Source organism: Pinus tabuliformis, chromosome 4_2 (assembly GCF_031772625.1).
Source record: "Pinus tabuliformis cultivar Carrire ecotype Pingquan chromosome 4_2, CPIR1, whole genome shotgun sequence".
NCBI classification, from domain to species: domain Eukaryota; kingdom Viridiplantae; phylum Streptophyta; class Pinopsida; order Pinales; family Pinaceae; genus Pinus; species Pinus tabuliformis.
In genome coordinates this window covers 587,564,737-587,582,476 of record NC_142304.1, presented here as the reverse complement: position 1 = coordinate 587,582,476, position 17,740 = coordinate 587,564,737, and the positions used below count along the sequence as shown (strand labels likewise).

Here is a 17,740-nt window from a genome sequence, read left to right as displayed (position 1 = left end):
TCTGGCTTTGGCTCTTAGGCTCTCGCGTTGGCTCTGGCTCTTCGGCTCTGGCTATCTTGAGCTCTCTCTCTCAGCCTCTGCATGCCTCTGTGATCCGCTTGACCTCCAAGCGATCCTCGGCAACCTTCCAACGACCTTTCTGCAGCTTTGTTACCTGTCAATCGCACTCTCAGGCTTTCTCGCCCCTTCAGCTCATTGCGCTGCCTGCTTATGCCTCTCAATCGTGCTCTCAGACTCAGCAACCCCTCTCTCTGTCATGGAACAGCTTTTAAGCCTATCGGCGCTTGTCTGTTTGTTTCAGCTCTCTAGCTCCCAGTCACTGTCCCTTCATCTTCCTTCTGGAGCATTTAACAATCATTGCTAACATCCCAAGGTATGGTGGCCACCTATTTTGCAACGGAAAAGGCCACTGGCGCATTGAAATCCCAAAGATATCATTTCTTTGTTTACACAGAGAAATACACTAGAAACGCTGAAAACTCTGCATAAACGCCTTTTATCGGACTTGAAAATCCCTTAAATCCGCTTTATAACTCCTATCGGGTCCGCCTTTATGTCGCTTATCGCATCCCTACCGTTGATCTGGGAGATCTAGATCCAACGGTTGAGGTTCATTTTGGGCAGCTCACTCGTACGGGGGTTAACCGCCCGAAAAAGGTGGTTTTCTCTCTCCAGGGCCTGGCCACGTGGCAGTCAACGTATAGGCTCGAGTGGAGCCTGGCCAAAACCACTTACCGCCTACGGCCGCCCGAAATCCCGCTTGTTTCCTTTGTATTAAAAAATACATTAAACACTGAAAAAACCCATAAAATGGCTTTAGACGGACTTGAAATATTATGCATATGCATTCATAAACCCTTACGGGTCCAGTGGCATCGCATCGTCCCATATATATACGTGTGGCCCCGCTCCGTCATATGACTCCGAAGCGATATTGCGATGCGATTGATCACAATCGCGTATCTCAAGGGCCCGGAGTCTTTCCATATGACATCGCGATTGCGATCCACTAATATCGATGATCGCGATATCGCACCGGTCTAGTCCTTTCCTTATGTTCCATGCCCTCGTCGATGCTGATCCGCCGATCGGCGATCGCAATGTCGCATCAGCCGGGGCTTTTGCTTCGGGGGTGCTTCCCCTTTCCACTTAAGTCCGCACTTTTGCCCTGGTTCGATGCAATTTCCCTTTATAAAGGTTTTTGCTCATTTTTAGGGGATTTTGTCTCTTTTTCTAAGGAACAAGGGCATCTTTTTTGAGCGATAACTTCTGCATTCTAAGTCCATTTTTGCCCATTCAAGTTGCAGTAGATTCAAAATGAAAAGATCTCTGCAATGGCGCTATGTCCAGGAACTTCCTTGGACTTTCATTTTCCTCTGTGAGGAACACTTAGACTTAAAAATCTATTCAAAACCATTTTGGATCAGGGAATCTCCTCGAGTCCAAAAGTGTCAATAAAACATCATTTTCATCAAAACTTTATCAATTTTGAATTGATTTTTTAATATAAGAATTTAACATCCTAAGTCTTTTCAATGCTAACCTGTCTGATTTCAACATGATACCTTATATCCAATTTGTTGTGAAATATTTTGAGAATTTTCTCAAGCTCAAATGTGTAAATGAAATATTATTTGTATCAAAACTTTATCAATTTTAGAATTAGTTTATCAATATAAAAAATTAACATCCTCAATTTTTTCAATACTAAGATCTGTGTGTTCAACATCATTCCTTGAAAGCATTTTTAAGGTGTGATTACTGATTTAAAAATCATAACATGTAAAATAAACATCTTTGTTACTACTCATTTCAATGTCGTGTCGATAATATCACCCTTTAAGGACATCTTGATTTACAATTATTATTTATGGGATGTCATCTCCATCTTACTCCATATCCCTGCGTTAATATTTCGTTCCACATTAGTAATGTTCTTTATAAACCTTTAGCAATCACTTATAAATTGAAAATTTAAGTAGCCATGGAGGAGAGGTTTGACACAGATGTAAAGGATATGAATATAACATGCTACCGAATCTTTGGAAAAAGGATCCACATATCAAACAACTTTAGGATTACAAAGGACCATTGTTTTACAACCCGCCCGTTTCAACTCCGAATCGGCCGTTTCGAACCGAGCCATAACCAAAAACATTGACCCGGCCAGCAACCCGGCTCGGTTGACCGAGTCAACTATGACTCGGCCGAGTCATCCAATGACTCGGCCGAGTCATAGTTGACTCGGTCAACCCGGCCGGGTCCGTATTGACTCGGCCGAGTCATAGTTGACTCGGTCAACCCGGCCGGGTCCGTATTGACTCGGCCGAGTCATAGTTGACTCGGTCAACCCGGCCGGGTCCGTATTGACTCGGCCGAGTCAATGAACCTACAGTTGGGCAGCGTAAAACATGAAAAAAATTCACTTTTTAATTCAATTCAGCTTGCTTGCAAGGGCATCTGTGCAATTGTTTAAGGCCCGATCTATGGTTGTTTATGTCTGTTTCGAAGCCCTTCTCGTGGCTAAACTTGAAGTGTACTAAATCCCATCCTTGTAACAATGTTGTTCATGGCTTGGTAGTGTAACATTGATAAGACCTAATCTGTGCCCTACACAGAGAATATCACTCCAACACTAGGTCATTAAAGGAGCTGAAACAAATCACTTAGTTGACTAATCTAAGTCTCCATGGACTGTTTTGTATCTCTGTTTGGTGATTGATCTTCAGTCTGATTTGAAAACATATGTACTGTCATAATCCTCTAAGGCTCAAATTTTCAACCAGCTTGATCTGAAGTTTGTATGGCAGACACGTCTGAGGTCATTCAATTCATTATGTTCGAGGCAAAGACGAAACATGCTAAGGACCCTTTTGTGACAGACTTTTGCCTCATCATATAAAAGTCAGTCCTCTAACTTGCATTAATGTTGACCTCAGCCTGTAGATATACTCTATGAAGCTTTATGAAGCAGAGCATCACTTGGATCAAAACTGAAGTAAAACTTCCAGAAGTTTGACTTCACATTTACCTGAAGCAGTGGTTGCAAGGCTAGTTCTGTAGCAAAGGAATTTTGGCATCAAAACATGGTTTAAGTGACATTACTTGCCATTGAAATTTCTGGTGTGTTTTTCATTGCATAAGGGTTTCCTTGGGCTACTCTTCATATAAGCAGATATTATTACTTTGTGGACTAATTTAGGGTGTTTCTCAAGTTTTGATACCTAACCAAAGTAGCTATAAGATCCTTCATTAGGTTCAGATCTCTTGTGAAGAGGCTTCATCTCCAGCAGTAAAGGCAGAAGTGTCATATGTTGTCTTCCATCTATATTATAATGCTGTGTGTTTGGAAACATGAATGAAAATCTTTAAAATTATGTTTAAAATATTTAAAATTATGTTTTTTTATAAAAAAAAAAAATATTTAATGTATTTTTTACAACGACCGAGTCATTGAAATCGAGCTGGCCGAGTCATTACCGAGTCGGAGTCGGAGTCGGAGTCGATCCTCGGCCGAGTCGGAGTCGGAGTCGGAGTCGTAAAACACTGGTAAGGACCCACATATCAAACAGCTTTGGGATTCACAAACCATACATCAGGCTGTTAGTATTATTATTTTCATGGTTTGAAAATAAAGTCCATCGGGATTGGTTAAATGGTAGATGTCCCGTATTGGAAAGTGTTTGCTAATTAATATTGGGGCTCCATCCAGTGCTTGGTAATGGGTGGATTGGGAAGGGGTGAATGGTTGTATTAGACTTATAGGGGCAGCATTTCCAACTCTGCCCAAACTTTCTCAATAACAAACAGCAAGTCTACCAAATCTCTTGATTAAAAACAAAAACAAAAACGAAGTTTGAAAATCGAAAAATGCTTAAAGACAGTGTAAACTTTACCTCTGTTAAATTGAATTCCAAATTAGCACAATCACCATCAAAAAGAAAAAAGAAAGAGTAAAAGACAGTGTAAACTTTACCTCTGTTAAATTGAATTCCAAATTAGCACAATCACCGTCAAAAAGAAAAAAGAAAGAGTAAACAATGTTGCGCTCTAACAACCAAGATCGAGGAATCAACTTTTGTTCAAACAAACTACTAATTACATTTTGCCACTGAACTCCACTAAAGTGTCCTTGAATCCTTGAAGTATCCTTCCTGCAACGACTACTGAAGATGTCTTTATTTAATTAATCTCCGTGCATACAGACCACAAGTTAATTAATCATAACATATACTTAGTGGAATGGAGATGACTTTAGTGTTTATTTGAAGCTGTCAAAAGTTCTTGTCAGCTTTATTTTCTATTTTCTTCCTAATAAAATGCTTAGTCCTCTATAAACAGAGAGGATTAATGAATGAAACCCAACGTCCTGCGTTACTAGTCAGGGTGTACATAGATTTGATTACAAATTGAATCCAGTAATGAACGCTGGGCGTTGAAGTGCAATGGAAAACGTTGGAAACAGCTCTAAGTAGGCTCACCCATCTTAGAAAGAAGAAAAAATAAATGGTAATCGCCTAAAATAAGGAATATCAGTCTAGCATTGTCACACTGAAATTTTTGAAACTTGTTTAATGGGCCATGTAAAATTAGATAAATATAATTTAGCTAGTTTTAACCTTCACCTAGTGATGGGAGTAATAGGAAAACATTCTTATCAAATTGAATTAGTTCGATACAAAAAAATTGAGCAACTGAACTACAGGGAGGGTGTACCTTCTCAAATCCAGCAATTTCCCTTCATAAATACTATGAAGTAGGAGCAAACAACTACAAGGAGATTGCCCAGGTCGCAGAACCATTGTCATTGGGCAAACTGATAACAATTAACAAGTTACTTCAATGTGGTCTTTTAATGAAAAAAAGAAATTCCCACATTAAATATATTATTTCCATCCATCTAAAATGAGTTATATTCACATTGCATAATGCAAATGCTTTTACAGCTTAAAAGCTCATATGAAGATCATACCCTGGCCCTAACAACCTGAACTCTTTAGATTGTTCTACACCTCCCTATCTTCACTATAAAATCAAGAATTTTATACAGCCAACTGCACACTGTAGCAGTACAGCAAACCTGTGATAAGCAAGAGTCTACTTCTCCTTTATACCAGAATATTCTTTGCCGTTTGGGGTTTTCCCGTGGCCACCTTTAGGAGCACATTTTGCAGGAGTTGAACGTTCTGATTGAGAGAATGTTATGAGAATATGCATTAAGAGTGTAACTGTAGCAACCCCTCCAAGTAACCAGGCAACACCCTTCCGAGTGGAAATATGAGGTCTCAAAAGTTTTGATGCCCCAATTAACAGAATTGAAGACCATCCCAATACTACCTGCAGACATCCAAAAAAGATAAAATTACATTACATTCAAGACTAGATTCCGAACATAATAAGCTTAAGCAGAAAAAGTCTACAAAATTTACTATTGGGTTTAACAGTGTAAGTGGTATTAGCACGAGCATAATCCCAATAAACTTCTACTGTAATAAACCCGTGAGAGGTGTTAGCCAACAGAAACTACACAAGCTTTACAAGCATACAAAGTTGACAGCAGTTTCATAAGCTTTACCACAAGGGACTTGATTGGCCGACTCATTGGCTGATATAACTGCTCTCCAAATGTATCATCAATTTTGTGCTTATCTAACAGATCATCCTGCTTGTCATTACAAACAACAAAAGCAATACACTCATTTAGCAATAAATTAAAATGCCAATGGTTTTGGCCTGCATCCTGCATATTAAAATAAGCAATACTGGACACTAGTAATCTAAATTACTTTTATTTTGGAGCTGATTATTTTTATTTTGACTAGATAGCATGAATCTTGTGCGGAACTGGCTTTTTCCTTTAGGAAATATATTTTTACTCCCTGATAGAACTGATTTTAATTATTAATGAGCTTGTTGGGATTAAGTACCTTACAAATGAAGGTATCCCTGCACCATTGAGCGATTCCCTCTTCTGTTTCAGGTAAATCATCCATCAAATGTCGCTTAATATGCACATGAAGCTAGAGCACAGAATAGTATTAACTTAGTCCGGACTCCATTATGATCCTACGAAAAATTATAAATAATATACCACAGGTGCTGCAAATCAGTCTAGTAAAATGTTTGCACGTTTCCAAACAGGGTAGATTTCATTTTCTAGGCCACATCACCATCCCAACCAGAGACTCCAATTAGAAGGCTTAAAAGCTAGCTTGATTTGAATACTATTCTTCAAGTTGATGCACCATAAAAAGCACCAAAAACCACACTTAGACCGACAGACCCTTGAATAAGTGGCAATAGAATCATCCTACCACTGAAGGCTGACCCTTCAAAAGGCGCAACATCGTGGGAGATGGCTCTTCCTTTGGAATAGCAACAGTTATATCATAGATCGCTGGAACAAATGACCGAAGGTTGCTGACAGCTGAAACAAAGCCCTGAATCAAATCAGCAAGAATGCTTGAAATTAGTATGACCCCGGAAAAGGTTTCAAGCGTGAACCATACCAAATAAGGGCTGCTAAGCTTTCTGACAAAATGGAAAAATAATATGAATTTCAGTGATCATAATAAAACTCCAAAATCAACATTTTCAAACGAAATAGATTATTTTTATAGGTGAACCAGTCAGTAAATCCGTGAGGTTCAGGAAACCAGGCAGTCAAAGACACTGACTGACATTCCCCTGATTTTAAAATATAGCAAAATTAATACAGAAACACTACAACCCTATCATAAAAAATCCATGAAAAGGTTTAAATTATGTAGAAATATTTTTATAGAAGCTCTGAGAAATCAGAAATGTAGCCTATAAGATGGTGGAAAACGATCACTCAAAGAAGATGCTGCAGTCAATTCACCATTCACAATAATATCCCCATTACCTTATCTTATTCGCTGTTTGTTCTCATATATAGCAAATAAGTTGTCAATCAGATTTAGTTCAGGTGGTTGGAAGGAATGATTGTTATCCTTTGCATCCAGGTTCAAATCCAATTCCACGAATGACATGTTAAGCTCTTAACGAGTATATTATTATAATTGCCTTGAACCATATATTGAAAAAGCCTCGAGATTTTGCAAAATCTGATTTACTTTAAATACCATCCTCAAAATGAAGGGGAATGCCCTCTCCTAAATATGTATTTCATCAAAAATATATAAAGAAGTCAAATAAGGAAATCTTAAACTAAGAGTAGCCTCTTTTAAAAACCATAGTTATGAGAATCTAGTAACATGCTTATACGTTTCAGGAAAGGTATAATTTCTGCGCAATAATCGATTGATGTGAAACTCACCTAATGATCCAAGTCTGTCAAGGCCAAGGCCTACATGAGGAATAACTGAGCAGTGAGAACCAGTATATAATATGTGTTTGTAAATTTACTATAGTCACTGACACGTATTTGATCATTTGCTATTGTTACCTTTTTGAGCTTAATGGGAGTACTCTCCCATCTCTTATAGGGTTGTAATGCAAGGCATCATCATTATTTCACTTTGGAGTCATAGGACACATCTATATCTGGAGTATTAATTTACTTTGGAGTCGTAGTACACATCTAGATCCGGATAGAGGACTATACATCCATGCAACAAACATCCATTATGAGAAACAATTTCAAGGATGTAAAACAAGCCTATGGATTTCCGTCATCGAGGGTGAACATATGCAAGCATTATGCAGAAGACAAAGTTTAAACATAGTGGCCAATACTGAGCAAAAACACGACGTCTGGCAGACTTTCATGGCTTTCCCATAATAGTCCGCCAAAGGGAAATTTCCATTAAGACTGATCCCCACTCAATATTTAACAGGTATTTAGATTTCCTTCATTAAATAAGTTGAAGGATGAAAACAAGCATTAGGTGTCCACAAACCTCTGGCAGAGTCTCATAGCAATTCTCTGTGAAAGAGAAATCTCCAGCAAGAATGATCCCCTCTCAATATTTAATGAATATTTGAGACATTTATATGTTGATGATCCCATCACCAATTTCTTCTTGGCTTTGGGTGTTGAGAGATCTGCAAGATGACAGCATTCCTGGTTTATGGCTTCTCTCCAGTACCTTTCCATCTTCTAGATACAATTTATTAACGCTTGGTCTTATATCTATATAAGCTTTTTTATTCTACTTAGACCTTACCGCTTCTTCGTAGAGTTGCTTTGGTAGCCTCAATATGTACTCTATTCCTTTCAGAGGTGCTTTATGTTGAAATATGTAACTAGGTTCGGTCTTCATAAATGTATTTGACTCACAATGAAATGTATTTATTAAAAGAATGAAGAAAATATTTTGATTATTATTACGATGACTTATTAAAGAATGGGTTTCATGCTTGGGTCATCTTGTTTTAGGTCAAAGTCCCCATTGAAGACTTCTAGGATTTATTCCGAGTCATTTGAGTCATTGTCCATTAAAAGAGACCCTTCATGGGCTTTTGAATTAATATTGAGTCAAATATATTATTTGTCCCCTCCACAACAAGTCGACCTAAAAGAGATCGAGTCGGCTCCAAGAAGGACAATTCTACCTCACTAGAAAGCTATATATACAAGGCAGTTCAAATTCATTTGGTGCATTCATTCTCTCTCTCACAAGTTCGATAACCAAAAGCAAGAAGTTGTAAGTGCAAAGTTGGAAAATAACTGGAAAAGGGTGTGAAGTTTGGAGGCAAGAAAGAAGACATCAAGATCGAAATTTTGAGCCATCTATCTCTCACATCAGAGGAGTATCTAGGAAGATCAAAGTTTTCTTTGTCTAGTTGAAGTTGCTGCTGCTGCTGCTACTAGTTGTTCGGTCGAAGTTGCTACTGCAAGTTAATGCTACTAGGTCGAAGTTGCTATTGAAGGTTTATCATCTGCAAGAAGGATTGAGGGTTGACTTGGTGTGGAGGAAGTCTTTGTCTAGGTCAAGAGTCTTGGATTATCTCGAGAAACTATTGAAGGAAGAATTCTTGACTGGGTTTTCCCCTAGATAGAGGTATTTGCCCTGGTTGTCCGCCTACATCTGTTGTCCTTGTGCTATTGTTTTGGTAATTGCTTGATGAACTAAAAGATAAAAGAATCACAAGTAATTATCTATATAAGAAAATATTTCTGCCTTTCTGATTTTCTAACATGGTATCAGAGCTAAGGTGAAGAAGGAAAAAGGCAGTTTTGAGAATCTACTAGAAGGAGTCTAAAGGATTGATCAAGGGATCATATAAGGAGCTCTTATAAGGGAAGAAGCTCACTATCTTCAAGGACAATGTCTAACACAATAAAGAGTGAGAACAAATTGGAAGGAGCATCAAATTACAGGGCATGGAAGAAGAGAATTGACCTCATTCTTGAAAAGAACAAGGTCTTGGTTTGACTCGTGTTTTGACTAGGTATGATAAAAATGTTGAAAATTAATGGTAATGTTAAATTCTTAAAGTAAAAGTATGTAAAAGTATATATTTTCTATCCTTTTACTTAAATTTTTAACATCACCTTTGTCCCAGTTATATATACCTGTGTTTTGTATTGAGATGGTACTACTGTAGGTTTCCTTCTTTATGTTATTTTCGACATTTTCATTGGACATTAATACAATTATTTTATCATCTCTTTATTATTATTAATCATTTCAAGATGTTTGAGAGTGGTTCCAACATCATCAAACTTCATATGGAGAAAGTAGAATTTCAGATCCCATTCAAAATGCAGCAGACTAAACAGTTTTCAAGATTTCAGGATTACAGTATTTTCATTGAATTCTATATGTATGAGGGTATGGTATTGACATTTAATCAAAAGAACCAAAACCTTTACCTACCCTGATGTTGTGGCAATGATTGTTGAACTCCTAGGTCATGGCCTTGGAAAAAATCTACCGTTCACTCAAACCAAAATTATTGATTAGCATGTTAAGGCTTTTCTACCATACCCTGAGACTTGGATTAGGCAGTTTCATCAAAGTTTATGGTGTAGAATGCTGTCCCCAGAAGATTGAAGTAGAGGCAAAGCCTAGACAGGAAGCAAAGGGTGATACTAATGATGAGGATCTCAACAAAAGCGATGGTGGAACATTGCTTGTCATTTATGTTTGTCGTATAAATGTTCTTTGCTCATCTGTTCATAATGCTTTCTTTCAAAGTTTCAATATAATGTGCTATTCATAAAATAGCTCTCTCTCTATATATATATATATATATATATTTCAAAATTTTCAAGGGGTCACATTTCCGGCATGTTCCTGTTTTAGAAACACAGACCCATTTCCTCATATCATGCAACTTAGAATAAATCAACACAATGAAACATCACTGAAATACCCAAATATTGCATTCAGATATGGGAAACATAAAACCCAGATTGTCAAGAACTAGAATTGTGCTGCTTGCCTTGGTACGTGGAAGGAGCAGATTGCGTGGCACTGGAAGGCCTGTAGATCTAGCATACTCTTGAGCTGCAAGTAACTTCGCTGTTGTAAACCGTGTCCCCTCTACAAAGAGACCCAACCAAAAAGGTCGTGGAAAATCCTTCAACCTCTGGAAGCCTGACTGCAGCTTGAAATAACCTTTCAATTAGTGCAAAGTGTAATATCATCTAAACAAATCCCAGAAACAAAATGTAAGCCAGCCATTACCTTCAATGTAGCTTCATCTTTGGCCCAATTTCTCTCCAGGAAAACATATTCTGAAAACCACATTGACCAGCCCACCACCTGAATAAATCATTTTCAAAAGAAAAATACTAAGACATACTTGTAATCAAACAATATGTAGACTACCAGACTTTCAAACTAATCAACTGTTATATTAATCTCTTCTCCAATATATGCTTCAAATTTCTATTACTATAGCAATACAGTACATAGCATATTACAAAAAAAGGCAGCAAATAGAGACGCATAAGCAATTAAATCGTGTACAGCATAAAAACTATTACTTCTGAGACTCTCAAAAGTAAACCCAGCAAGCTGCATAGAGTTAGAACCAACATGGATGACACCATCAAAATAGCAGAGAACCAAACTACTAAGAGGCATCACCTTACAAGATATTGAAAGCCATGTGGAGCAGATGTGTGGCCTTGAAAGTACAAATAGACTAGCATTCAACATACTAAGCAAAATTCCCCTTACAGAACACAGTCATGCAGGGGAATACATGGTCATGAAATTTTTGAAAAAGCAGCAAACACCACTAAAACATGTAGTCAAAGTATATGGCCTGCATCAGAAAATCAACCAAAAACAACTGCTGCAGATTCACTACAGAAGTGTGTCAGGGTAAGTGCCCCGGAAAGCAACAAAGCAGCTCCTCGAGATCCCTGGGCTGCATGTAACTCTACAAATGCACCAACAGGAATTAAAAAATAGGCAGAGACAAAATACAAAAGTTGCACGGTCACAGGGTGAGGGACGTCTCCAGTACAATCAGAGTACCTAGCACATACCTCCAGAAAAAGGGTACACGGTTTTGTTATGTCAATTTAATATATGTACAAAAATTAAAATTCAATTTCTATCTGTCAATCATTCAAATGTACATGCATATATAAATGAATTTTGTAAAAAATTAGCACAAACACACACACACACATATCTATATATATTACAAAAATACTCGAGCAAATCACCAATTTCATTCATGAAACTTATAGTTTAAACATTAAGAGTCTTCAATATTACAAAATTTTGAAATTGTGAGTGTTACAACTTATATTGTATTAGATTTGATCTTGTGATATTCATCACATTGGTGGAGACTTGCTTCTAATACTCTTAAGCATTGGACCAACTTGGGGAATATATTTTCATGGAGCCCCTTTCTCATCATTGCATCCAATCGCTCGATAGAAATATTTGGTTGGGGGAGTCTCACTTATTCTTGATTAGATGGTGAATGTCCTTGCCGCTCTGTAGTTTTCTCACATGTGTTTGCCTATATGCTTATGGTGATTTGGTATATATGCTTATCTTGGATATGGATGACAGTTATAGCTCCCTATTACCCATCCACATACATGGGTAACACTAGGAGAAAAAATTTCTCCCATGATGCAGGTTGCCAGCCAGCATCCCCTGCTATGATTCACAAATAGCCAACCTCAGATACCTTTCACCCAATCTCCTGTCAATACACTCATTAACCTAGCCACCATGGCATCCCGCCATACCTACTAGTCTAAAGCCTCCTAATAACTAGAAGGCTCAAAATCTATGAGATCACAAACAAGTGCCAATTAACTAGAATAAATCTACGGTATCTTGTTCTCCCTGAATGTTTTCCTAGGAGCCTCCACACGCTCCTGTGCATCTCTCAGGGTCTGCTCAGCCCACTTGGGCTTCCTCTTCCCCAAAGAGGAAGGTACATTCTGTAAAGGAGCAGCATCTCGCTCCTCTCTCTGCTCTGAAATATGAGTATCAAAACCACCTAGTCCCGCGATTGTCCTTCCCCCAATCGCATGTGCCTCTTCATGCTTTGAAGCTTCTAGCTCCTAATCTGTTGTAACTTGTGGAGCAACATCATGGGACTTCCTGAAATCCCTCTCCTCAAATCTGACATTCTGTCTTACCACTGTCCTCCTTAATGCTCAGATGTAGATCTTGTAGGCTTTCGAAGTCTCATTGTACCCTACAAAGATCCCCTTTTTTGTTGTAGGGTCAAGCTTTGTCCTCTTCTCAAAGGTGATATGACGATAGACTAGGCTTCTGAAATGCAAAAATGCCAAATCTCAAGCTTCACTCCAGTAAAAACCTCCTCTGGAGTTTTGTTCTCCAGCACCTTGTGGAGACTCTTGTTCTGTATGTAAGCAGCTATTTTGCATGCTTCCGATCACAAAAACATGGGATGAGTCTGATCATGAAGCATTGCTTTGGCTGCTCCAATTATAGCCCTGTTCTTTCTTTTAGCCACTCCATTCTGCTGGGGGTTGTACGGAATGGTCAACTATCCCTTGATCCCTTCCTTAGCACAGAATTTATTGAATTCATTTGAAGTGAACTCACCCCCGTTGACAGTCCTCAAGGCCTTAATCTTTCTCCCCGTCTGATTCTCCACAAGAGCTTTAAACTCTTGGAATCTACTGAAGACCTCATCCTTGGTCTCAGGAAATACAACCATGTTTTCCTAGAATAGTCATCGATAAAACTGACATAATAACAGAATCCACCAATCAAAACAGAATACATTGGCCCACACACCTTAGAATGAATTGGATCCAAGATTCCCTTGGACCTACTGTCAATGATTGGAAATGTGGTCTTTGCATTATTTCCAAACGCACATCACTTGCACACTCCATGATGATTTGTACTGAACTCTGGAAGTCCGGTAACAATCTCCCATAGCACCTTAAGTGCCCCATGGTGCAAATGTGTCATCCGCCTATGCCACAACTTGCACAGATCTGTACTAGTATGAATCAATGCCCGAGTTGAATCCACGTGAAGCATGTAAAGCTTTCATTTTCTGATCACAATCACCTTTGTTGAACTGATGTTGGAACCTTTTGGATGGATAAGTACTTTCCCATCGGTAAAGGTTACCACATAATTCTCTTCCAACACTGAGACTGAAATCAAATTCTTTGTCAAGCCTGGAACATACAAGACATTCTTCACATAAAGCTTCTTCCCAGACTCCCTCTCAAATGCCATTGTACTAATGCTAACAGCATTGTACTTGGCATCATCACCAACTTGAGAAGAATTCTTTCACCCCAGTCATTTGACATGAGGCTCCATTGTCGATGTACCACAACCCTGTGGTCACTGTTACCCAACACCAGTCGGTGATCCCTATAGGATAAATTTTCTCCTAGATTTCTCTTCAACTGGCAGCCAGCAGCCCCTTGCCAACCACCTAATAGCTTTGATATGCTATTTTTCTCCCCCACCTGAACCAACCATTATGTACCCTTGCTCATTTGTCATGATAGTATGTTTGAAGGTGAGCCATCTAATCCCAACGGTATGATTTTTCATTATGTAATTGGGTGCTTATACTAGTTTTTCTTGGGCACACTTAGGCATGGAACATTGGGATACTTGGAAGAAGGAAGGGCTTTCACTGTACTCTTGTTCCATTAAATCCTAGTCCTGTGGGATCTCCTTTATCGGCTATTAGCTTTAGGAGTGGCACTACATGGGAGACCTCGATTTTAGTTGTGTGGTCCCACTTCCTAGTACCATATATCTCACTTCCCTCTGCTCCAAGGTTACTTGGGAGCAGGAGCAGACATGGGAGCAGGGCGGAAGCGGGAGCGGGAAGTGACATTTTCAAAAGCTCCCGGTTCGGGAGCGAATTTTTATATAATATATATTTTGATGCATATATGTCAACAAAAGCATGTAGAATGATGAATTAGATATAAAAAAACATAAAAACATGGATTGAACCATATAACATCAATCATCTAGAAGTTATAGCTTCATCAACCACGTCCACAAGTTAGTAACATACAACATATCGAGCCTCATAATTCATCCATCTTAAATTTTCTAGCTTTCAAAATTCAATATATAACATTTGTCATCATTTATCACTAAAGTTGTACTTGTAACCATTACCATTATGAAGTAACCAAACTATAACAAAGAATATCAAACATGAAATGAAATGTTTCAACTTTCAACTTTCACGAAGCATCATATTCATAATTCATTACCAATGAGTTATAAAAGCCAACTTCAAACTTCAAACTTAAATTGTCATATATTGTTTACAACAAATACCATACTAAATACGAAAGAGATAGTTATAAAAAGTACTATGTTATGAAACTAGCTCACAAAATAGAAGAAGAGATAGATCAACGACTTCAAAATAAGCCTCTTCGAGAGGGCAACCTCCTTTACATTACACAAATGAACAATTCTTGGATGATACAAATGACAAGACCTCCTTTCTATATATAGGATTCTAAGGGGTCACAATATAATCAGAGCGAACATAACAATAAAAATGTAAGGCACAACAATAACAATAGTGGGCTTTTACAGGGCACAATAATAACAATATGGGGACTACTTGGGCAGAACATTACAATAAGGGGGTTTCACTAATAACAATAAGGGGCTACACTAGTAGTATAGGGACCTGACATGCCCTCTCCTTCAAAAAGTGTTGTCTTCAACACTTGAGTAGTTTTGGATGCTTCTGTATAAAATTATCATCCTCCCATGTGGAGTCTTCAGTGGGTAAGTTCTTCCACATGATGAGATACTCTGAAATTGATCGATTTCGTAGTTGTCGGGTTCTTGTTTCCGTAACTCCTTCAAGTTCCAATATGATTTTTCCTTCCTTGTCAAGTCCAACAATATTGTTTGAACTGGGAGTTTGTCACCTATAACCTTCTTTAAGCATGAAACATGGAAAACCGGGTGCACTCGAGAAGGTGAAAGAAGCTCCAATTTGTATGCCATAGTACCAATCTTTTGCAGCACCTTGTAAGGACCATAGTACTTTGGTGATAATTTATTATCCTTCTTAGCTTGATTGAGGGACATTTGTTTGTATGGTTGTAGCCATAAAAATACCCAGTCACCTACATCAAAACTTCTTTCGTTGCGATGTTGATTTGCATGTTGTTTCATTCGATTTTGTGCCAAAGTGAGGTTATCCTTTAAGAGTTGGAGAACTTGTTGATGCTCAATGTGATCTTCCACTGCTTGAACCTTGAATTTTCTCTTAAAGATGATGTGATGGATGGTGGATGATATCCATAAAGTACCAATGCATTACAAGATATGGTCATATTCATTTCTTCTTTCTCCGGGCTTGGTTCCTCGTGTATATCCTCTTCTTTTGATGTTTCTTGATCCTTTTCTTCCTCCTCTTCACAATTTATGTAAATTAATTTCTTCTCAGCACACTTGTGACCTTTAGTGCATTTGCTATCACAACTGTAACAAAGCTCTTTTGCTCTTCTTTCTTACAATTATTGTGGTGTCAACCTTGTAAGTTGTGGAAGACTAGGAGCAGCAACACTTCCATCTTTATAGTGATGAGTGGTAAACTTCCTTGTTGCCATAATTTTGCTTTCAACTTTTCTTGCCACCCTGAATGCCTTCTCCAATGAATCAGGTTCCCAAAGGTAAACCTCATGTTGGATGTTATCTTTTAAAGTCCCTATGAAGACATCAATCCTGTGCTCCTCTGGAATATCAGTTACCCTAATATTGAATTTTTGGAAGTCCTCGATGTGCTCTGCCATTGAACCCTTTTGTTTGAGATTTATCAATTGGCTAAATGTGTTTCTCTTTGTATCCTCACAATGTGTTATCATTTCCTCCATAAAAATGGACCAAGTGACCAATTGTTTACAAGAGCAAAGCAATCGATACCATCAAAACTAACTAGGTTCTAAATATAAAGTTGCAATACATACCTTTTGTGTGATTTGCACATTATGGAGATCAAAATATTTCTCCATCTGTAGTATCCATGTTACGGGATCCTTGCCATCAAACTTCCTCATATCGATCTTGGAATATGGTGGGTCTTCAATCCAACATTAGATTATATGAAATCATGATTAACATTTCTTTTGTTCTCATCATGAGTTTCCTCTACTACCTTTCCGCCATTAGGAGGCCTTTCTTGTAGCAGCTTTGTCCCACCTTCCTTCAAACCTTCCATGTCTTTCTTCAAATATTCCATGCCTTTCTTCAAATTTGCTTCCATACCATCAATATTAGCTTCCATGGCATAGATAAAACTATTTATCTTAGCTTCGATCGCATTCTTCAAATCATCCATCCAATTTTGCTTACTAGGTGTTCCTATTTTCTTGATTTGAGTCATTCTTTTTCTTGCATTTAGGAGCTTGATATTGAAACGATTGTAACATTGTAATTTCAGGTCTCCACGTTCTAAAATTTCGTCCTGTGGTAGCACTCTGAGTCCTCTTTCCAACCCCACAACCCTTATCAAAATTGGATTTTTCAAGAAAGAGTTATGCCCAATCTCCCACGATGACCTGATTATAGACTACTTCAGTTGAGTGAACTTGTACGAAGTACCGCGTGTCACTCTTTCGACCTTCGGTCTTGAAAACGATACCCAACAAACTACAATATGTCCTCTTTTTATCACTTTTTACAAAATCTGAATCCGATGCTAAGAGAGAAAGTTATGATGATTTTCACAATGTCACATGTTTGAGATGGAATTCAGGAGCCTGCAAAAACCCGAACTCCTTCAATCATATCTTCGAAAATATAGCAAACCAAGTTCTGAAATTCGTACACGAGGTGCAGCACGATTTAGGCTCAAATGGGTTTTAATTTCAGCTTCCGAAGCTTCGTATAAAAACAATTATAGCGAAAATGCCATGATGACCTGTTTGAGATGGAATTCTGGAGCCTACAAAAACCCTAACTTCCTCAGCTCATATCTCCGAAAATATAGCGATACAAGATCTGAAATTCAGACACGAGGTTCAGAAAGCTTTCGGCTCAAACAAGTTTTAATTTCAACTTCTAAAACTTCGTAGAAAAAAAGTTATAGCAAAAATGCCACGATGACCTGTTTGAAGTAGTGAAACCTTAGAATCCAAAGCTCTGATACCAAATGTTATGAAACCAGCTCACAAAATAGAAAAAAAGATAGATCAACGACTTCAAAATAAGCCTCTTTGAGGGGGCAACCTCCTTTACATTACACAAATGACCAATTCTTGGATGATACAAATGACAAGGCCTCCTTTCTATATATAGGAGTCCAAGGGGTCACAATATAATCAAAGCCGACATAACAA

General features: G+C 38.1%; 1 protein-coding gene across 1 annotated transcript in view; it reads right to left on the bottom strand.

The window, feature by feature from the left end:
* Positions 1–4,638: 4,638 nt before the first annotated feature.
* The window catches only part of LOC149170664 (1-acyl-sn-glycerol-3-phosphate acyltransferase PLS1-like), a 147,393-nt gene continuing 134,291 nt past the window's right edge, over positions 4,639–17,740 (bottom strand). Inside the window, exons 6-11 of the mRNA XM_089423973.1 lie at positions 10,620–10,697; positions 10,375–10,533; positions 6,315–6,440; positions 5,928–6,020; positions 5,576–5,662; positions 4,639–5,337 (exon numbers count right to left, since the gene is read on the bottom strand). Coding sequence (XP_089280099.1) covers positions 5,098–5,337; positions 5,576–5,662; positions 5,928–6,020; positions 6,315–6,440; positions 10,375–10,533; positions 10,620–10,697 — 783 coding nt within the window. The 3' untranslated portion in view covers positions 4,639–5,097. The remainder of the gene's footprint in view (positions 5,338–5,575; positions 5,663–5,927; positions 6,021–6,314; positions 6,441–10,374; positions 10,534–10,619; positions 10,698–17,740) is intronic.